This window comes from Pestalotiopsis fici, assembly GCF_000516985.1.
Source record: "Pestalotiopsis fici W106-1 unplaced genomic scaffold PFICI_Scf_9, whole genome shotgun sequence".
NCBI lineage: Eukaryota > Fungi > Ascomycota > Sordariomycetes > Amphisphaeriales > Sporocadaceae > Pestalotiopsis > Pestalotiopsis fici.
In genome coordinates, this window is record NW_006917099.1 from 2410486 (window position 1) to 2432116 (window position 21631).

At 49.7% G+C, this 21631-nt stretch overlaps 9 protein-coding genes across 9 annotated transcripts; 4 read left to right on the plus strand and 5 right to left on the minus strand.

The window, feature by feature from the left end:
- Positions 1 to 244: 244 nt before the first annotated feature.
- PFICI_12157 (uncharacterized protein) lies at positions 245 to 1141 on the plus strand (the record flags this gene model as incomplete). Its single annotated transcript, XM_007840738.1, has 1 exon — positions 245 to 1141. One exon carries the CDS (start codon positions 245 to 247, stop codon positions 1139 to 1141), a length of 897 nt encoding a protein of 298 aa, XP_007838929.1.
- Positions 1142 to 2970: 1829 nt separating this feature from the next.
- PFICI_12158 (DNA polymerase gamma) lies at positions 2971 to 6444 on the plus strand (the record flags this gene model as incomplete). The annotated part of the gene is made up of 1 exon (XM_007840739.1): positions 2971 to 6444. One exon carries the CDS (start codon positions 2971 to 2973, stop codon positions 6442 to 6444), a length of 3474 nt encoding a protein of 1157 aa, XP_007838930.1.
- Positions 6445 to 7450: 1006 nt separating this feature from the next.
- PFICI_12159 (uncharacterized protein) lies at positions 7451 to 9229 on the minus strand (the record flags this gene model as incomplete). The annotated part of the gene is made up of 1 exon (XM_007840740.1): positions 7451 to 9229. The coding sequence occupies one exon, from the start codon at positions 9227 to 9229 to the stop codon at positions 7451 to 7453; it is 1779 nt and encodes a 592-aa protein (XP_007838931.1).
- Positions 9230 to 12752: 3523 nt separating this feature from the next.
- On the plus strand, positions 12753 to 14207 carry PFICI_12160 (uncharacterized protein; the record flags this gene model as incomplete). The annotated part of the gene is made up of 3 exons (XM_007840741.1): positions 12753 to 13001; positions 13062 to 13622; positions 13677 to 14207. The coding sequence occupies 3 exons, from the start codon at positions 12753 to 12755 to the stop codon at positions 14205 to 14207; spliced, it is 1341 nt and encodes a 446-aa protein (XP_007838932.1).
- A 568-nt stretch (positions 14208 to 14775) lies between these two features.
- PFICI_12161 (uncharacterized protein) lies at positions 14776 to 15540 on the minus strand (the record flags this gene model as incomplete). Its single annotated transcript, XM_007840742.1, has 1 exon — positions 14776 to 15540. One exon carries the CDS (start codon positions 15538 to 15540, stop codon positions 14776 to 14778), a length of 765 nt encoding a protein of 254 aa, XP_007838933.1.
- Positions 15541 to 16177: 637 nt separating this feature from the next.
- On the minus strand, positions 16178 to 16801 carry PFICI_12162 (uncharacterized protein; the record flags this gene model as incomplete). The annotated part of the gene is made up of 1 exon (XM_007840743.1): positions 16178 to 16801. The coding sequence occupies one exon, from the start codon at positions 16799 to 16801 to the stop codon at positions 16178 to 16180; it is 624 nt and encodes a 207-aa protein (XP_007838934.1).
- A 412-nt stretch (positions 16802 to 17213) lies between these two features.
- PFICI_12163 (uncharacterized protein) lies at positions 17214 to 18548 on the minus strand (the record flags this gene model as incomplete). Its single annotated transcript, XM_007840744.1, has 1 exon — positions 17214 to 18548. The coding sequence occupies one exon, from the start codon at positions 18546 to 18548 to the stop codon at positions 17214 to 17216; it is 1335 nt and encodes a 444-aa protein (XP_007838935.1).
- Positions 18549 to 18889: 341 nt separating this feature from the next.
- Positions 18890 to 20425, minus strand: PFICI_12164 (uncharacterized protein; the record flags this gene model as incomplete). The annotated part of the gene is made up of 1 exon (XM_007840745.1): positions 18890 to 20425. The coding sequence occupies one exon, from the start codon at positions 20423 to 20425 to the stop codon at positions 18890 to 18892; it is 1536 nt and encodes a 511-aa protein (XP_007838936.1).
- A 726-nt stretch (positions 20426 to 21151) lies between these two features.
- Positions 21152 to 21439, plus strand: PFICI_12165 (uncharacterized protein; the record flags this gene model as incomplete). The annotated part of the gene is made up of 1 exon (XM_007840746.1): positions 21152 to 21439. The coding sequence occupies one exon, from the start codon at positions 21152 to 21154 to the stop codon at positions 21437 to 21439; it is 288 nt and encodes a 95-aa protein (XP_007838937.1).
- Between the last annotated feature and the right edge of the window lie 192 nt (positions 21440 to 21631).

A 21631-nucleotide genomic window follows, 5' to 3' on the forward strand; every position in this document is an offset into this window, starting at 1 on the left:
CGGGAGAAGCGCAACACCATTCTCGCATGTTTTACGATGCATGCATTTATTCCTTCAATTTTACTAGGGTCGAGACAGTACCTCGAGAGTATGACTCAAGAATGCTGACAATTTGATATTGGTCTGCCATCATATGAGACCTTGGTCTAAGCTGTATATAAGTAGAAATTAGGCTGGTATCTGCTCAGCAATTGGCCTCTGGTTCCAACTGCTTGTAAACCACTTCTCACGACAGCCAAGAAAAATGACTTCCCATTTCAAGCCGATTCCCCTTGAGGAAGCGGCGCACATAGCCTCCTACTCTCTGCAACCACCAGACCATCCGGAGATCGAGATCGCTCAGGCAAAGCACCGCATCAACCTCGCCAATCTCTGGAATATCGCACCGGGCTCTCGTATCCTCGAGCTTGGTTGCGGGCAAGGAAATGCCACTGCTGTACTCGCCCACATTGTTGGCACCGGAGGACACGTTGATGCTGTCGATCCGGGCGCTCTGGACTATGGGGCGCCTTTCACCTTGTCTCAGGCACAAGATCACCTGACCAAGAGCGCTGTGGGTGAGCGAATCCGCTGGCATCAGGCTGAACCAGAGGATTTCCTCCAACATACAGCATCAAACGAGCAAGATACATGGGATGTGGCGGTTCTTGCCCATTGTATTTGGTATTTTGCTACCCCTCTGGTGCTGGCCAGTATCCTCCGGGCACTTCGTGGAAGGGTCAAGAGAATTTGCGTTGCCGAATACGCCATGCATGCTACAGAAAAGGCGGCCGTTCCGCATGTGCTTGCCGTGCTGGCGCGAGGGATGCTGGAGGCTTTCCGGGAAGAGAGTTCGGAGAACGTGAGGAGCCCGTTAACCCCCGGTTCGATCAAGGATATTGCTGCAGAGGCCGGCTGGGTGATGAGCGGTCCAGATAGCATGGTGGTGCCCGAGCCTGGGCTATTGGACGGTAAATGGGAGGCAGGCTCAGTCAAGAGCAAAAGTTTTCTGAGGGACATGACAGATAACATCACGGACCAGAGAATCAGGTTGGCGGTGCAGACGTCGAGAGATGCGGTTCTTATAGCGATTGAGCGATTGGAAGATGAGCCAATAAGGACCATGGATGTTTGGGTGGCCCAATTTAAGGAAAAGCAGTGATATTATTTTGCCAATGTTCTCACCCAGCATTGTAAATAGATTTGTTTATCTAATTGTGCTCCCATCTTGAACAGGGACGTTGTGGTATTTTGTCTCAAATTACATGTTCTTGCTCATCCCCCGTCTAGATTTGGCCATGCGGTGTAGGATTTGTCGCTGGACAGGGACGGGAATGAGCGCAGAATGGAATTATGTTTTCATGAGTAATTTTGTGACCTCGCAGTGGAAACCAGAAAAGGCAGTGGCCCGCCAATGAGCATAAAACTGTCGAGTACAAAGAAGAAGTGAGCGCCAATCACTAATGTAAAAGGTCTAGGTCTCCGAATTATTCGGGGTCTCCAAATCTCCTCTCAAGACAACTATACGGCGCACCGCAGAACAAGTGTCGACAGCGATTCCGCACATGTGTTCAACGTTTCATGTACGACTTGGTCATCATTTGGACTGTTACTACCATGCTTTCGACCATGACTAGGAAGGCCGTCAGGGAGAAGGAAAATCCATTCGTCCCGGGAAAATTTTGTAGTATTAGTCAGATGAAATCTAGTAGAGAGGAAAAGGAGAGAAGGCTCTTTAGGTATTCCTTTCATTTGCTTGTGATATGATCTCGCTCGGTTCATAACACGAGAGAGCTTTCCCAGACTACCTTTCATTTTTCTTCTCAAATGTCTTTGTGTTTTCGGACGCTCCTCAAGAAAAGCCATGCCGACAGATACAATGGAAAGCCCAGTAGAGCGCTCACCGTCGTTGTGCATTTTGCATCTCCAATTGGCAGATACTGCCTGGTTAGTGGTCGAACTTGGCGGTCTTTCACCAAAGCCGATTCTGATCAAGGCTGCGACGGGGCAAGTCCAAGATAATTTCCATCCTCCTCCTAGAATTATATATCCTTATAATTGGAGCAATGCTAGGAAATGGGCTGTCATTTGGATCTGTTGCGTGGCAGCAAGTATTGCTTCGGTCGCGGCAGGCTCATATGCCCCATGCAAAGAGCAACTCATGGAGGAATGGCAGATTGATGGTGGTATATTTCCATTAATCACGACGCAGCTCTACACGAGCCTGAAATACGGACCTGGGTCTAGTTTGCTTGGTGGAATCGCTGTGCTGTTGTGCACAGAACCTTGGATTTTGGTATTCTTTGGTGATCGAATCCGCGCCCAGAGTCGCTTTGCTCAAGCTTTAGCCAAGGCGGCGTCATGATCTCCTGATGCCTACCTAGACAGATGTCATCCGACTATACATACAGTTATTGAGAAAGATCAATTTTACATAATTTTGTTGAAAGAATCCAAATACCCAGGATCTAGCATCGACAAAAGTGCATCGTGATAACCAAGCGTGGTGAAAGTGGATTATCAGTGGTTTAAAAACAGCCGATTAATAAGACTGTACCATTGGTACTTCACTGAATCCCCATTCAATGCTGTGGCGAACATGGGAAAACGCCATCAAGTCATGCATGCAATTCGACCGACATTGGCATTAATGATTGGATCCCAGTCGCATAGATAAATTGCATTCCTGCAGCCTCCAAATTTGGCGTTTGGCGCGCTTTTGGCTCTTGGGTTTCGCGTCTCCACCTTTGCCAAGTCTCCACTAGATAGATGACTTTAGACTCATCAACCAGCACCACTGGAAAGGACCCTCATTCGCAAAAAGTTTAGTTGCCCCCCCATCTTTATCGTCGACCAGACGGTGCTTCCATCTCGTCATACATGTCGCGATAAAAATTGCCTACACCACAGCCATCGCAATCAGTTCATCGCAACCTCGGCCACTTCAACTCTTCTTACACCAACTGCCATGTGTCTTTACAGAAGGTAGCAATGCTCAATCATGCAGGGTTGCACCTGAGGCCTACGCCAAAGGCAAGCTTCGTGCGCCTCGCTAAACACAGAGCGGCGCAGGGTCCAAGACATCGACAAGCATGGCTATTGAGACCGTCGCAACTGAGATCACAATCAACGGCAGCCGCCGCGCAACCTGTAGAAGATGTTACCTCGGCACTCCTTCAGTCGCAGTCTCTTGCTAGGAAATCTGAGGCTAGATTCAACGAGATTGGCGTTCAACACCTCAGCGCCTATGTCTACAACCAAGTCTTTCCCTCTGGCAGCAAGCCACCGCCCAAGGAACTAGTCGAGCTCTCAAAAGATCATTTACGGCGGCATGATCTTCTTGGAAAAAACACCGACAACACCCCGCCGATTGCCTTTGACGTGCCTCCGATTCAGGGACAGAGTCTCGACGAACACTTTCACAAGCTGGGAGTCGACTGTGCCGAACCATTCCTGAGCCATGCAAAGCAGTTTGCCAGGGAAAATGCACCTCCGCGACCGAGGAAATGGGTGCGCCGAAGTGGCTGGACCAAGTACTACAGCGACGGACGCACCGAGGCTGTCGAGGCGCCCGACGACAAGCTCTTGTGCTTTGATACCGAGGTCATGTGGAAGGAGAGCTCTTTCGCCGTCATGGCTTGCGCAATGAGTCCAAACGCATGGTACGCCTGGCTTTCGCCTTGGTTGCTGGGTGAATCACAGGATGACAAGCACCTTATTCCGCTGGGTGACCCATCCCAAGATCGAATCATAGTCGGCCACAATATTGGATACGATCGCGCCAGGATACTCGAAGAATACGACCTGAAGCAAACGCGTAATTGCTTTCTGGATACCATGTCACTGCATGTAGCAGTAAATGGCATGTGTTCCCAGCAGCGACCCACGTGGATGAAGCATAAGAAGAGCAGGGAGCTTCGGGACAAAATCTCCAAGGAAACGAATAATGCTGAACTCGCTACTCTGCTGGCCAACAACAATTTTAGGGAAGAGGAGGAGGAGCTATGGATCGAACGAAGCGCAATCAACTCGCTCAGGGACGTTGCCAAGTTCCATCTTGATGTAACATTGGACAAGGCTGCCCGTGATGAATTCGGCGACTCGAGCCGCGAGGAAATTCTCGGCAGGTTGGACCACCTTTTGGATTATTGTGCCGCCGACGTCGCCATTACTCACAAGGTGTACAAAATTGTCTTTCCAAACTTTCTCGAGACGTGTCCACATCCCGTCAGCTTTGCAGCCCTACGGCATCTTTCGGCTGTTATTTTGCCAGTCAATGAGTCGTGGGATGCCTACATTGCCAACGCCGAGGCAACATATCACCGGCTCTCCGATGCCGTCACTGAACGGCTGGTCGGGCTCACAGACAAGGCCATTGCAATCAAAGACGATACGAAAAAGTGGGAGAATGATCCATGGTTACGACAATTGGATTGGTCTGGTATGGAGATCAAAATGGTTAAGGGCAAAAAGAAGGGGGACCCTCCAAGGCCCGCCGCTCGTCAAAAGATGCCGGGCATGCCAAGATGGTACAAGGATCTTTTCACCAAGAAGGACATGCCAATCAATATCACTGTGAGAACTCGAGTGGCTCCGCTGTTGCTGAGATTGGCGTGGGACGGATACCCATTGCACTGGTCCGACAAGTATGGCTGGACATTTAGGGTTCCGGTCAAGGATAAATCAAAATATGCCGAGACTCAACTCGTGCGTTGCGATATGAGCGACGAACCGATTGAAGCCATCAAGGAGGATCGTGGAGGCTTCTACATTAAACTTCCTCACAAGGACGGCCCTACAGCACGATGTGCGAATCCGCTGGCCAAAGGGTATCTGTCATATTTTGACAAGGGAACACTATCTTCCGAATTTGCGTATGCCAAAGAAGCGCTCGAAATGAATGCTTCCTGCTCGTATTGGATCAGCGCACGGGACAGAATCATGTCGCAAATGGTGGTCTATGAGGACGAAAAGACAAACGCAGTAGCCAAAACTTCCGCGGAATCGCACAAGCAGGGCTACATTCTCCCACAGATTATACCAATGGGTACAATCACGCGCAGAGCTGTCGAGAACACATGGCTCACGGCCAGCAACGCAAAGAAAAATCGTGTCGGTTCCGAGCTCAAGGCAATGGTACGAGCACCACCAGGCTATTCTTTTGTTGGTGCAGATGTCGACTCGGAGGAGCTTTGGATTGCGAGTGTCATTGGAGATGCCATTTTCAAGCTACACGGTGGCAATGCCATTGGCTTCATGACATTGGAGGGTACCAAGGCCGCGGGTACTGATTTACACTCTCGTACTGCTTCGATTCTGGGCATTACGCGTAATGATGCCAAGGTCTTCAATTATGGGCGTATCTATGGCGCCGGGCTCAAGTTTGCCGCTACACTCCTACGCCAATTTGACCCAAGTCTGTCAGAAGCCGAGACGCTCGAAACGGCTGGCAAGCTGTACGCCAATACTAAGGGCACCAAGACGAACCGCAAAGCGCTTTACAAACGACCATTCTGGCGAGGCGGTACCGAGTCTTTTGTCTTTAACAAACTTGAGGAGTTTGCCGAACAAGACCGGCCACGCACACCAGTCCTAGGCGCTGGCATTACGGAAGCTCTCATGGGTCGCTTTGTCAGCAAAGGCGGTTTCCTTACCAGTCGAATCAACTGGGCTATACAGTCGAGTGGTGTCGACTATCTGCACCTGCTCATTGTCGGAATGGACTATCTGACCAGACGTTTTAACATTAATGCCCGTTTGGCAATTACCGTCCACGATGAGATTCGCTACCTTGTCAAGGACGAGGACAAGTACCGTGCTGCCATGGCATTGCAAGTGGTCAATTTGTGGACCAGAGCCATGTTTGCACAGCAGGTCGGCATTGATGATCTACCACAGGCCTGCGCATACTTTTCCGCAATAGACATTGATCACGTGCTGAGGAAGGAGGTTGACATGGACTGTGTCACGCCCAGTCACTCGACGGCCATTGCCCCGGGAGAGAGTCTTGACATTTTCCAGCTTTTGGAGAAGGGCCGGGAGGCATATCTTGACCCATCAATCATCCCCGAAAAGTATGCGCCCAAGCTGAACGATATCCCGTACACGCCGCGCATCCCCGTCATGGCATCCCTCAGCGATGCGACCTCGATGAACGATCTTTCTTTCCTAAAGGCCCAAATCACCGACGATGAGGCTGAACTGAAGGAAATCTTGAAGAATCAAAAGAAGATTACCGTCTCTGGTGCTGGTGGGTCCGGTACCGTCGGCGGCTCGAGCGGCCCTGGAAGAGGAAGACCGCGGAAACTCGTACCGTACAGTAGCCAGCCTCAACTAATTCCCCACATGTACCAACCGTTTGAGAGTACGAGATTCACCAAGAGCTTTGAAAGTGGCAAAGCCAGCAAATGGGTTTTCGAGCGCATGCCACCCAAGTCAAATAGAGGCTGGGGCCCAAGGATATAAATCGGCCAGAGTTGTCTTGTGTAGGAGTATTTGCACTAGTAAAGGTCACATTTTTACGACACATTTTTCTTTTGTATATATATTATCTCTGTGGGAGGGACTGTATATCATGGTGTAAAAATCTACAAATATCCCGGGTGGTAGCTGGGCAAGGTGGCAGCTGGTCAGGCGTTGGCGGTATCTGTCATATGCACCTTTTGGATTTCATGGTGTATTCGTCATGTAGGCTCACTATGCATGAGCACAAGACAATTACAAATATTACCCAACAAATCATATTGACACATCTTGACGGCGCAAAGACCAAAGTACGCGCACTTGAGACAAACAAGTGTGAGTCCAGGTATGTGGTTCCTATCCAAGTGAGACATTGAAATTTCCAAGTAATGTTATAATTAGTTGCACATTCCAAAGGCAAGATGCAAAGAGGATTTGTCATTGTTGAAAAAATTGTATTGGTGGTATCGTTGGAGCAGATGAGAACAAGTGCTTTTGAGATGTTTGAGAAGCGAACCATAATCGAAGTAAAAAAGGTATTACTAGAATTATTTCGGGCGCGTAGAGTGCCTCAAACATCTTCTGAAAAGCTTTGCAATGGTGACAAAGTAAATAAAAAGTTTCAAAAAGATATAATAAAAAAGCAAATGGCTGGCTGCAAATGGGTGTGCGCGGCGAGAGTACCATCTTTTTCGAGCCGGAAATCCTCCCATGTTAGAAAAGTGAATCGTTAAATAGACCACACAAAAGCTCAAGAGAGAAATATTTTTTTCTTCATCCAATCATAGTACCCATTTGAATAACCAGATTCCTGCGCCATGACTCCTGTTGATGGCTGAGTATCTTTGTCGTAAACTGTAGATGGCCTGTAAATTCGAGTAGGATTGCATTCAGCTGAGAAATTTGAGGCTGAAGCTCCCTGTAGAGTGGTCCAGCATCCGATCCTGCATGGCCAAGCCGATTGCAATAGCTTGCTCATTTAGCCGTAGGCGGAAAACGAGTCAGCCAGTTAGGAAGACTCGGACTTTTCCTCTGCCTTCTCGACTGCAGCAGCCTCAACGGGCTGAGGCTCGGCCTTTGGCTCCTCCGAGGTCTTGACCTCGGCGACTGCCGGCTCCGCCGACTTGATCTCTTCCTCGGGCTTGGCGGTCTCGACAACTGGCGAGATCGATTGGCTGGCCTGGGGCTCGTCCTCGGTCTTGGATTCCGGCTGCTCGATAGCGGTGACTGGCTCTGCAGACTTGGTTTCCTCCTTGGCCTCTGTCTCGTTGACATCAGAGTCGCTGGTCGCAGACTCTGCCTTCTTCTTGGGGTCTACCGAGACGAACGAGGTCTTGACGCGCTGAAGACCGGCCTTCTCGGGCTTGCTTTCCTTCTCCTTCTCCTTGTCCTTGGCATCCGAGTAGCTGCCGGCGACATTCTCCATCTTCTCGCGGAATGAGTCATCATAGTAACTCATAACGGAAGAAGCGCGGTGGCTGGAACGTACCGTCTCTCCCGACGTGCGGGGGGTGGCCGTTGTGTTGCCATTTGCGGAAAAAGTGGAATCCAGGCCCACGGACGAGAGGCGGCTCGTCGTCGAGTTGGTCCTCGTCAGCGGGGGCTTCTTGTTGCTCAGCGGGGGTGCAGCTGCGGCTTGCTTGCTCTCAAACATGGCCAGTCTGTTAGAAACGCTGCCCGATGCCTTTTTCAAGACACCAATATCTTGGCCAAGGCTACCCGACTTCTTCTCCTCCAGCTCCTTGATCCAGGCCAGGCGGTTGCCAACTCCTCGTGTGGTGGTGGTGGAGGCCTTCCGCGATGGGGCATTTGACGATGGCGCACTTGTGGGGTTGGCGGCGGGGGCTCCGGGGTTAGATGACGGAGCCGAGGTCACAGATTTTTGCCATTGCTGAATCCTGTCCAGCGGGTTGGCAGACGAACTCCTGGATGACGGAGTGGAAACTGGCTTCAGAGCAGGCAAGGCTGCTGTCGGATTGGGCGTCGCATACATGGAGTGGCGCCCAACGCGATCCAGCTTCTCCGGGGCCTTGGCCTGAGGAGCGGCAGCAATATTATGCTTTGTTGTCGCAGACAATGCATTGGTGTCATTGTGGATCGACTGGATAGACTTGCGAGGAACATGCCGCGAAGTCGTTGCCTTTTCGACGACTGGCGCGCTTTGCGCAGGAGGATCCGGCAGAATGGCATTTGTCTTCCACAGCGGATCCGTGACATACCTCTTGGGCTCGACAGGTCTGCCACGATCCAGCACGCTGCCCACAGACTGGGCGCTGCTGGACTGTAATGGGCGCCTATATGCGAGGCTCGAGGTCTCGACCATGGAATATGGCCGTTTGTTGCTGTTGCTATCCTGTTTCTGGAGGTATGGCCAGTCAATTTTGCCTTGGTCCTGTACTCCTAGTGACAGCATGGTTGAATATTTGTTAGCTATTGGTGTTGAGTCGTCGGTGTTGTCTGACGAATTTTGTTGTTCTTGTTGCTGCTGCTGCTTGTGCTCGTCCTGCCGCTGCTCCAGCTCCTCGTCCTTGTGCGTGTCGAGCCATCCTTCCGAGAGACTTAATCTGTTCAAATCGACCTCGAGAGGCTTGAATTCTGGCGTAGCCTCTGGCGAGGGAGCCTTCTTTTGCCTCTTGAATCTGAAGATTGAGGCTTTCTCGTCTATGATTTCTGGCGACTTGGGACCCCCTTTCCCTGGACCGCCTCGCCGTATGATGAGGCCAGAGAGCTTCTGTGCTAGCGGCCGCCTACTGGCTGAGGACTCTACTGCATCGTGTTTGACTGGCATTGTCTGATTTCTTCCTTTTTGCTTAGTAAAATAATATTCTTCACCAGTTCCGTTTGTCAGGTTGCATCATGACCAGCAAATGTTGTTTACAAGAGGCGAGACAAGAGAAAAAAAAAACACAAGCAACCGCGATCCTAGGCATGGATAAGGAGTGGGAAATCACGTGTTTGTGCCAGTCCGTCCCCGATCCCAATCAATCAATGTCTTTTTTTGCCTGTCCTCCTTCTGTCCAATGTCGCAGCGCATTGAGGTGGCCCCTTAGTTTCATACCCAGAATGTAACGCACCTACCAGGGGGTGGCCCATTGGCTCTCTTCGCGTCAATTCATTTTGCCGGAAAATGACCGTCATATCCGGGCCTGGGCAATTTACACTTGCAGGCATGGGCAATCCTTTCAGAATAGAGATAGAACCACCCGGTCCGGGGTTCACTGGAGATTGAACGCTGGAGCAAGCGCACGTCTGGGCTTGCTGGGCTTTTTTGGCTGGTCCGCACGCCTCTACATTAGTTGCCCTAGTAGGGAGGTCGAGCTCGGTCAGCCCGTCCGACACCCAATCAAGAGGGGCAATTTGGCGGGAGTCGGGACGCGTTTTGGAGGGGAGCTCTTGGGGCCTTTGGAGGGGCTCTCCATTGTCCCAGGGAACCCGAGGGGACGGCAACAAAACGCCCAGCAGCCAGCAGCCCAGTCAAGTGTCGCGATTCCTTCAGACTCCCCTCTTGTTTCTCCATACGCCATGCTTTCATCATGTTGATGAGGAATGCAGATCGTGGATCACTCACATATGCAATCTAACGTTGCGAGAAACAACATTATGCTCAAAGCTTTTCAGCACGGGCTACCTACTGTACAGAGTACCTACCTAATGTAACCAATATTTGCTGCTTGTGCACTACACCAAGTACCCAGGTACCATTTTACTCCTGGGGACAATAAATATCTAGCCGTTCAAAGTGTTGATGTCAATCCAGATTGCCGAGATTGAAAATCACAAAACACATCCGCTTGCGGGCTCCAATCAATCTACAGTCGATCCCATGAATACATAATACGAGGAGCGCTCAGTTCGCCTGTCTCCGTCGAAACCAAGAGGAATGGTGTAACGCCGTCCCAGGTAACTCGTTCCAGGTAACACTCAATGTACAGTCTGTTTCAAGACTGTCTGGTCTGTACCAAGTCATTGGGAGCGCGTTCACGAGACGACGGACGCGTACATTCTTAAACTTTGCTCATCTGATTCCACGCTAGAATTCACCTGCTAACCTGAGCTGTATACTCCCCGTCGATCGTGGAAACATGACTCGTCTTCTCGAAGCATTCCGGCCCCGACCTTCCACGAATCAGCACGCGTCTGTCCTTCGCCTATTGGCTCCGCAGAGGCGTTCCCCTGGCGAACTCCACGTTCGAACCTGGAAGAATTGGACAGATCACCACCTTTTCTTACCTATATGGTATTTGGAGGAGCCCTTGGCCAGTGTCAGAGATATTCTCGGAACACAGTCATTATTTGGCTCACCGTCAGGCGTGATTCATCATCTGCCTGAGATTTATTGGTTGCGGTCGTCATTTGTGCCATGTATTGTTGTGCATGTAAGCAAACTTTCACAACTCACTGGCGATCCCCTTCTCCATCCTTTTTTTTTTCCCCTTTTGCTACGCTTGCCCACTTGCCCTGAGAGGCGCAGCTGCAGACTGTTGCCCAACAGTAATGGCCAGATTTCCCTGAACCCCATGGGCATGTAATTCAAATACGGCCTAGGTTAGCCGATAGTTCCTACGGGATGAAGCTAGCACGCGGCAGACGGATCCCGTTCCGGAGACACGCGCGATTTTCCAGAAGGCGACCCTGAGGGTAGCGCTGTGCTAAATGGGAACTCTTCACGACGTGTTCTTGCGTGGATATTCCTGACATGCCGGCAAAAGAATATTCTTTGGGGCGCCGTAGCACCGAAGTTGCTTCAACGGTGACGATCACGGTCGGTTCTCAGCAGCGTAGGATCAACGGCGTCGGCGGGATTCGCCGGCGTTCACCATGTGGACTGCTTACCCTGGGCCCAGCAGCAGCTGTTACATAAATAGGTCAAGATTTACCGTGTATAACCAGAAGCGACTTCGACCTTTGAGTTATAGCTCCCTTGAAATACCCATGATATAGATGCAAGGCAAGTTTACATGGCCATGGGCCAGCATACAGTATCAACCCGGCCTGGCGGGGCTTTGCTGCAGTCTTGTGGATAATGGCTGCATACCATCAGTCACACAATCCCTAATTCAACAAGAGCGGTGACATGTTTCTTTGGGCCTTTTGGAATCTTCTTATATGGCATGTTAGACACCGCTACTCTATAATAAATTTCTCGACTACTCGGTGGATCTCTTTGGTGTTGCGTAGCGATCATTAAATCGGGATCCCGGTTGTGTTGCCATATTTGCGTGAAATCCGAGCTTTCCACTTCTGGATGAAAGCTTCCGTAGCGATTTCAGCGAATATCAGTCATAGTTGATATCACGAAAATGCAAGATTTGATGAAGGGTGGAAGGAAGAAAACGCAGAGAAGGCAAACAAAGAAACGCAGAAATAATCAGGTCTCGAAAAGAAAATGAATGACTAGCGTATGCCTGGACAAGAATGCCCAACTACAAAATCAATAATCAGGTATATTAGTCACCTATAGTGAACGTGCGGCTTTTGAACTTTCAGAAATTCGATCCTCCATCAGCCTTCTCTGGAAAAGCTTTCACCAGTGATCCGAGGCTCAGGACTGCATATTCGCATGAGATTAAATCCGTGTTTCCGGGACTACTGAAGCTATTATGCTTGGCTTTCATATAAGCTTACAAAAGTGGACAGCTGATAATCAAACAATTATAAACCCCGCAGACTCTGAATATTCCTCTGTTTTTGCGGCTGGCTCATTGAAAATGATATACGACTCGAAAGACGTCTTGTTCTACTTTTGTTCAAAGTAAGCAAGTCTGTTCAGATGTGCCAAACTCTATTAAAAAAAAAAATGTCTGCATCTTTCAGGCAGCACCGTCGGGCGCTCGGCGACTTTCCTCATTGACAATGTCACGCTGCTCGTATTGAGGGCTCCAAGGTTTCATCGTCCATGACGCCATGCCATGTAGTTTGCATTCTCCTGCCAATAACCTGTGCAGCCAATCCCTTGGCCTTGCGGTTATCAGCGCGATTCCGTGAGAATCTAATCTGATGACAAGATAATCTTATCAGATTGGAGACATTGTGTGCTCGCCATCTCCGCATCTACGGGTGACAATTTCGGAAGTTGTGGCTTGGATTGACGCCGCCAAGCGCTTGAATGTCCTCTCAACGTGGGATTGTCAGTACAACATGAGGCCTCTAAAACGCCGTGGTGGCAATGGCTTTAATATGCCAAGCAGGGCGGCCAAGAAGAAAAGGAGACCCTATTTCGCTCCGATTTTGCATGTTAAATAGCTCTCATGTCCTCGGTAAGAGAAGCAGAATGAGGAACTCGTGCATACTCCAGCGGTTGAAGATTCATCATGGCGGACTCTGAGCAACCTACTCTTGCAAGCCTCTCGGCCAAGATTTCGGAGCTCTCGGGTGCTCTGTCAAAATTCTACGAGCAGCAGAATCTGCCGCCGGTATCTTTCGCTGCTGACAGTCCATCTAGGTACAATGAACTGTCTCCGGAAATGTTCATGGTTCGGCAAAACCTTCTGGACGCGCTGAATGACATGACCTATTTGGCACAGGGACCTGCTGACAGCATTTTCAATTACGCCCACTCTGTAAGATATCTTTATCAAGTCAGAGAAAAAGCCCATACAAGATACTGATATGTTTGGCAGGCGGTTCCTGATGCTGCAGCATTGAATACGCTCAACGCCTTTGACTTCTGGTCCGCTGTGCCAATAGATGGCTCCGCAACGTACGAGGAGATTGCAGCTCACGTCTCTCTTCCACGAGGTGTCGTTTATCGCCTAGTCCAGCATGGCATGACCCAGCGCATCTTTGCGCCGGCAGGACCGGGCCGTGTGAAACATACCTCACGCTCAGCAGCACTGGCGCAATCCTCAGGTCTCAAGGCTCTCGTGTCCTCGATATTGGACGACGCCGGCGCTCCTGTCATGGTCCTTCATGAAGCTCTGCGTCGCTATAATCTCGGCAAATCCGAGCTCACCCAACGAGTCGACGAAACCGCCTTTGCGCTATTCCATGCGGGTGGCCAGTTTGGTGGCTTTCGTAACACGTGGGACATGCTCGAGAATGATGGTGAGGGCTCCAAGAAGGGCTGGCGGCAACGCAACTTTGTGGAGTGGATGGCATATCTCAAGGATTTGTTTCACCTCGAGGGCGTGGTACTGAATTATTCTGGTTGGCCGACAGAGGGTAAAGTGACAGTCGCAGACGTGAGCAGCGCCCTTTGAGACTTGTTCTTTTCCCATAGCTAACATCATGGACAGATTGGAGGTTCAGCGGGCCATGACGCCATTGTGCTCGCTCGCAAATACCCAAATATGGAAATCTTTGTTCAGGACCTTGCAGAAGTGCAGCCTGCCTTTGATCGCACTGTGCCTTCTGATCTAAAGGATCGTGTTCGCTTCACCGAGCACTCATTCTTCAGCCCGCAGCCCGTCCCGGCGGACATTTTCCTTCTCAAGATGATCCTACATGACTGGCCAGACGCCGAGTGCATTCAGATCTTGCAAAACTTGGTCCCCGTCATGAAGCCCGGCGCCAAAGTGCTGCTCATCGAATACCTCGGCGGTGCTGGCGAGGAGGAACACGAGGAGGATTCATCGACACCACGGTCTCTAAAGCAGTACGGCACGGCTACCGATTTGAGACTCATGGCCATCTTCAACGGCAAGGAGAGGCCTATACATGCTTGGAAATCTATTTTTGAGGCTGCAGATAAGCGCTTCAAGGTTTCAGACACCAGCGCAGCGCCACTCGGGTTCTTTGGGGTGATTGAAGCCGTGTGGCAAGAATAGTCTCTGATTCTTAAGTTTCTACACTCAACGGTCATAACAGCCAATGTTAGGTATTCTGAAAGCTTTGGGTCGACTTGTTGGAAATATGAACAGTTGGAAACAATAAAATACATTCCCAAATTCACTTCACTGGGCGGCCAGAATCTGGTTGCAACGCAATACATACTCCTGTAGGTAATTGTGTGATCGAGTGGACAACTGATTATCTAGATACTTTCTGTTACACGTGACAGCTTTTGCAGTAATTTTGCGTAAGATAGTATGTATTACTTGCTTTCAGCCGCCGAGAGATGATGAAACGCATCTCGAACTAAACGATGTTGTGAAAATGATGGAAATGAGCCATCTAATTTCAACGCTTCGCAACTGATCAAAGGTCTTGACTAGAGAACCAGCCTCGATACAACTCAGTTGCTTTCTCTGCTATCATCAATGGGGAAGGCCGCCCAAACACTCAATATCTCACCGTTTCCTCCCCAGCCACTGTTGTCGGTGATCTTGAGTGGTCTTGATCTGCTTTTGTTTTGGAGCTTTCAAGCTGCGTCTCTAAAGACCACCGATTATTCCTCTAATATTGATTTCTCTTCTTCTTACCCTTGCTTTTGCCCTCTCCTTGATAAGAAGAACTGGAGCTTGTGGCAACTTGCGAGTGGCCGCGTTTATCTTGGTAGACCTGGGCGTACTGCGGCGGCTGACTTGACATAGCTTGCGTAGAGTACTGATGCGGGTACGGCGGATCCCGACTTGATGAAGCATAGGCAGGATTACGATACGATCGCACCTGGCTTGATGAATCAAAAGGTTGATCTGGATTAAAGCCTGTCATATCTTCTTCGTCATCTCCGTAGGCACTAATACCGGGTGAAGCTCGTGAAATACTGCCGCTACTCATATGCAGCGAGCTTGGAAAACCTGATAAGCCATATCCGGGTACCTCGTATGAACCGTATGAATCGTATGCAGCGGTTTCCGGCGAAAGATATTGGTCTTGACCTGAACGAGACAATTGATGCATCAAGGCATTCATCTGCTGTCCTGGATCATAGCCACCCTGGGACTGAAAGCCCAGGTCTCCGAGACCGGTGGCGAGGTTATCGACTGAACGTTGAGACTTGGTAGAGCTCATGTCATTGACAGAATTTTGACCACCGGAAGAAGGCGGGTATACGAAAGAATTGGGGGTCTGTGCTTCGGAAGAAGATGCGTATGCGAAAGGTTCTGGATCAGGTGCTTCGTCAGAATCCCGGTCGCACGACGGTGGTCTGTCGTACAATGGTCCATTACGCCAGTTCCATACGGGAGTCTTTCCCTTTGCCTGCCGGTTGCCACTCATGATGAAGATGGATGACTGAAACGTCAAGTGATGTATGTTTCCGTGCTGTTATGTATGCGCGCGATGTGCGATGTGTGATTTGAGTGAAAGTCAAGAAACGCGAACCCTGGAATTGAGATTTCTTATATACTTTGACCAAGTTAGAAGATACTATTCACAGTCACAGGATCCTGTAATGGTTTTGCATCACAACCTTGCGACTGAGCAGATTGCCAGCTCTGAATTGGTACTCACCAGGAATCAAACATCCAAATCACACACCACCCTTGCAGGTATTGCCACATCGCAGTCAATGTGTGCTTTGCGAAAATCCTTAGTGTGCAAGAAACAATTGTAATTGCAATACTTTGCTGCAGCTTAATAAATTCGTCAATGGTAAATACTGTGTCAGGTGTTGAACATTTACATCTCAGAAAAAAAGTAAAGCGTACTTTTGAATATGTTTACACCACAATTGGAGTGCACTCTATGGTTTCTGCCTAGATTCTGTATTACATTACAATCAAATCAACATTGTGTTACCAGCAAGGGCTCTGTAAAATCATTCATTCTTCGCTACTGTCTTCGGCTGTAATTCTTCCAAGATTTTCACCACTCTCGATATTTCCCCCTCCATCTACAAATTCTTCAGTCCCGTTTACTGATCTACCGACCTGGTTTTGGGCTCGGCTTCTACTCTTCGCTTGTCGTCCGTAGGCCGCTTTTGACCATTGGCGGACTGTTGGTACTCATATTCGTCCATACTGCTCGCATCGGAATGCTGGTCGCTGCCCCCAGATACACTACTGGCTAGAGAATCACGGGATCCGCCACCACATCCGACGGAGATGTCGGAAGGATAACCATATGAGTGAGTAAGGATGTGAGAGATATCCTGGTGCTTTGATTTTGGTTCAGACTGGTGTCTAAGCAGGCTCCGAAGTTGATTGCCCAAGTCATGGTCAGGAGAGAATTTTCCTACCGAATTGGAGGCCGGTGTGCCAGGGTAATCAAGCTGCTTTTTCTGCTTGGGCAATCGTGAGTCACAGCCGGCGGATGTTGATAGAATGCGTGGGGTGCGTTCATCGATAACCACTCTAGTATAGTCAAGTTTCGCTGGGGTAGCCGCGTCATTGAAATGAGCGGGTTGCTTTTGCTTCTGCTGAGATTGAGAGTCAAATCTAGCAACCTGAGTTTGAATGCCGGTAGTAAAATCATCGAGAATCATTCTGGTATAGTCCGGTTCTTCGCTTTGAGACTTTGGCTCCTGGCGGCCTTCCATTTTATTGAATATTAGCTCCGCGATATGATGGCTCGAGTTTATAGTTTTACCTTGGCAATGATCATTGCGGGAAGTGATGCTCATTATAAATCAGGATAACCAGCGCAAGAATATGCTTCTGAAACAGGCGTGGATACGTGTGTTGTGTGGATTCGCGTTGGTGTGCTAGTGACAGAGGCAAAGCCAAAGCTGGTGGTAAATTGTATGTTTTATACTAAAATGCAAGTCTTCATTCACAACTGTATCATCCAACTACTCAAATCTAACAGCAAGCAGTCCGTGTCAAAGCAGTGAATCAGAACCCCAGCAGTAGCAATGCAAGACTCGCACAAAAAAAGGTGGCCCCCTCCCCCAGCTATAGGATTTCGTCCATACCAGTACAGCATCACCGACGCACAAGCTAATTGCCCACCTAGAATCGATGGTGTCTCATTCTCTGCTCAGCGGCTGTGGTGATTGACTTTTGCATAACAAACTTGGCCACCTCACCCTGCCGCCCAATATTGGCCCCCCAAATCATTCCAAGCCTCGCAGCTGCGTCCGTGTGTCTGTCGAGCATGTCCTTTTCTGTGAGATCTGGACGCCAAAAGGCAGACCACCAGAGAAAGGCATGATGGCTGGAGTGGACTAGCCATTCAAACTGGGGTTTTCTGACTTCTTGCCACGCAGAGAAAGCAGCTTGAATGCTTTCCGACGGCGGTACTGACGTGTCACCCGGGCTGCAAATGCCAGCAAGTACCTCGCCCATGACATATACATCTTCCATTCCCTGTGATGCCCCCTGACCCCAGTGTGGTCCCATTGAGTGCGCTGCATCACCGATGAGGCAGATTCTGCCTTTGTAATAAGACTCGAGTTGGAGATCGTGATGATGAGAAGTCCATAGCTGAGTGTCGTCTCCCACCATATTCATCAGCTTCTGCATCGTGGGACCCCAGTGCTTAAAGTCCTCCAACAGCGCAGCCTTTTGGTTCTTCAAGACCCATCGTTCATTGGCAAGCGTCTCGCGGATTTCCTCCTTGTCGCGCCAGAAACCCACGTTGACCTTTTTACCCCCTTCAATCGAGTACATGGTCACATAGCCACCCGGACCGCTCCAAATGCAGCTCGTGGTTGGAATGTCGGGTCCTATCGCCTCGATGAGTTTGTCCATGGCAAACACGGCTCGGTAGCCAGCAAGGCCCGTGAATCTAGGCTCTGCAGAAGGATGCTCAGCGCCAAGGATTGCCTTTCGTGTTGCCGAGTGGATGCCATCACAACCTATCACGATATCCGCCCATTCCTCAGACAAGTCCTCGAATATCAACTTGACCCGGGTCTCGCTTTGGTATATTTCCTTCAACCTTTTCTTGAACCTAGCCTTTGACTGATCAATCTTGGACGCGAGAAGATTATTCAGTTCATAACGTCCCACGGCAGTGTGGCCAACGCCCGGTGCCGCGATGCATGCGATTGGGTACGCGTCTGGGTATCGTTCCGTAGGCGCTCCCAACCTGTTGACCATCCACACGTCTGGGTTTGGATTACGGGTCCCCAGGGCCATGACCAAGCTGCCCAAGCCCGGTTCAATGAGATCGAATGCTGCAATGGCGTTGGGCGCGATATTGATACCTGCACCTATCTCGGAGAACGAGTCCTGTCTCTCGTAAATCGTGTACGAGACATTGCGCTTCTCCAGAGCGATTGCCAGGGCCAGGCCGCATAGCCCGCCGCCCACAATGGCGACGTGAGGAATGTATTTTTCCATGTTTGTCGCTCTAATATTTGGAAAAAACCGAATGATAATCAAGAAATGGATGATCTTTTCAAAACGCAAACAACAAACTGACATCAGCAACTCGAGACGACATGCAACTATCTGCCCCCCGCCTATTGAGTGGTGGAAGTTGGCGATCGCTATACCGAACCGGGGGCTCCGCATTTCCCCTCCTCATGCAGGTGCTCGGGCGACAGATATGCTGTATCCGACGGCTTCTTTTCTCTCGCTATCGGCCTAGAGCCTCAAATACACCAAACTTCATCCGTAACTAATAAATGGCTGCAAGATATTCGCATCCAGTCAATAGATTGTGGTAATTGCCAAACGCATCAAGCGGAATCCTCTGTTATGATACGAGCATCCGCACGAGGAAAATCCAACCACCAAAAGCCCGTCTCAAATTCTATTATAATGGTCCGCACACCTTTTGTCTTTTCCATAAAGACAGAAATATCCAATAACCCATCTTCTGAGGCGGCAAACGCGTAGTTCTTCCACTTTGGCGCGTGGTGATCATGCGATGTGGGGAGCAAAATCAGTCTTTGCAGGTGATTGTCAACCGTCATACACTGTTGCCACAAGTGCAGCAAGAGCATCACGCGCGGGTGACACAACATCAACAAGGTAAAGACATCTCTTGCGATATCACCGGAAATACTCATTGTTGAGAAGTTACGCAGCTCTAGCGCTGCTGGGAAGCTCGTGAGGCTGACTCCAAACCGAGTCTCGATCTCGTCCAAGATCATGTACAGAAACGCTCGATCTTTGACGGATCCGATAACGTCCAACCTCTTAACTATGCCACCGACAGGGTGATTCTCTATCTTGTAAATGATTCTGTCAATGTCTCTTGCCAGTCTGATCGAATGGCGCGTGCTCTTTGGCATATCGAGGATATTCAGGAGTTCGGCGTATATGACATTTCTGTCCCCTTCTGGCAATACCTTGAAGAATGTCACCATTCTCGAGTATAGCTCTGTCGACGAAATGGTATAGTCGGCTTCCAATTGTGGGTTGCTGTCGCTGGACTGCTTGAAGATGATGCCTAACAAGGCATAGATTTTATCCCTCTGGTCCAAACATTGGCGACGGCGGAGGTTTAGTAGGAGGTATTTCAGTTTGCGCACAGGTCTGAGTCTCCTGTGCCTGTCCAAAAACTCTTTGGTCGTAATGAGGGTCAAGGGCAAATCGCACATGACGTTCTGTTCGAACCAGTCTTGCCAGTGGTCATGGAACCAAATGATATCATGCCATGAACAAAATGACGATCCACAAAGAAGCAGCAACTTGTTTGATAACAAGACTTCCTGCACAATCCACATGCGCTCGAAGTACACACGGCTAAAGACGGCATCAATTGCAGTCCAGATCTCTTCCAGGCAGACGGTAGGAGCAAGCGATTTTGGACATTGCCTCTTCGCCAGCGTTTTCATGGCTAGGGTCGAGTTGTTGTCCTCACGCCCCAACCAGGCAATGGTGCGAGCAGCCTGGCTGAAGATGAGGCTCATGAGATTGACCTGATGACTTCGCTCCACGTCGTCGTTCTGGTTTATACAAATCGCGTCAATCCAAATATGGTCTTCGCACTCGTAGTGAAAGTCTGACCGCCCGCGAAGTGTCTTCAACTCCTGCAGAGCATCCCAGAGATTGTTGCGGATGAGTACGATTGATTGATTGATGCGGATCTCGCAACTGGCATCATCGCTGCCCCATACATAGGAGAGTGCCTGGTATTTCGGACATTCTCGGATGTCGAAAGTCTCCAGCACGCAGTCGAGCGTATCGGCATACGGCAGTATGCGTAAAAGCCGGATACTCTGTGCTGATCGGTCTAATTGATCATATTCGAAAGCATTTGCAGCCATTGCCAAAACTATTGCATGTCAAAAGGCAACATCAATGCGGATTCGACCTCGTAGGCAACAGTCCATCTACAATCTGACGCTCCTCTGGCCTTGAGATGCACCACGAATATCTCAGCTGCATAGCCTAGCTGCAGATGCATCCCGTCATCTTTTGCAAAGTTGAGTGAGGCGCAGTATTTTGGCGCCATAATCATATTCCATGAACCTTGGGTTCGAGATTGAAATGTGGCGCATCATGTCTCACTCTTTGAAATTATGTTCACTGCTCCTCTTTCGCATAATGTTAAACCATCATCTTCATCTTTGATACAGACGATTTCCTCGAAATACCCCAGCCCGATTCAAAGTGAACGAAGCAGCCAATGGCATGCGACATGCGTCTGAAAAAGGGAGGGTGTGTCAAAGCGCAAGCATCCTTATCGTGGCCACTCAAGTCTTTGTCAAGTTCTATAGACCCTGCCCGTGCTCCTGGAATAGGCAATCATGACGTCGCAATGCTGTGCACACAGTTCGATTTCTTTGCGAGACTGAGAGCTCGCGAGAAGACTGACGCGTGGCTTTCAAGTGACTGGGCACGTAGGCACAGTGAAATTGGATTGTAGCTCCATAAATGCACTGGACGCGCCTCGTCGTAGGCGCGAAATCTTCGTGTTCAGGATTTCACTTTCCAAGAAAACACACAAAACCAAATCATAAAACAGCAAACCTGAATCGACAGCCATCAGCATGAAGCACAAGCCCGTCAACCCGCAAACAGCCTCTAGCCTCGACACGCTCATGGGCGTGGATGCGAGCAAGAAGCGCAAGGAACATAAAGCACACGACGTCAAGCCCGAGACGGCAAGCAGCATCTCTGATCTCATGGGTCTTGACGTCAAGGCGACGTCGCATGAGAGGCAGTTGCGTGGGCGCGAAGAAGAAAGATCCGAGATCAAAGGAAAAGGTGCCAAAATAGATACCGTACTTGGCGCAACGGTGTCGGACGGCAAGAGTAGGGAAGGCTCCCGAGGTTAGATTAAAATTAAAAACCCCTTCATACGGATGCCCAGAGGGCAAACTGTTGAAAAACCAAGATTTGGATTAAATCACTCTATTTACAGCAGCAAAAATCCACCCCCCTTTGTCTTTCCCCGCCTTTTGGGATTTCTCAACAAAAAGAAAATGGAAAAAAAAAAAAGAAAAGGAAGAAGAAAAAAAAGAAGAGAA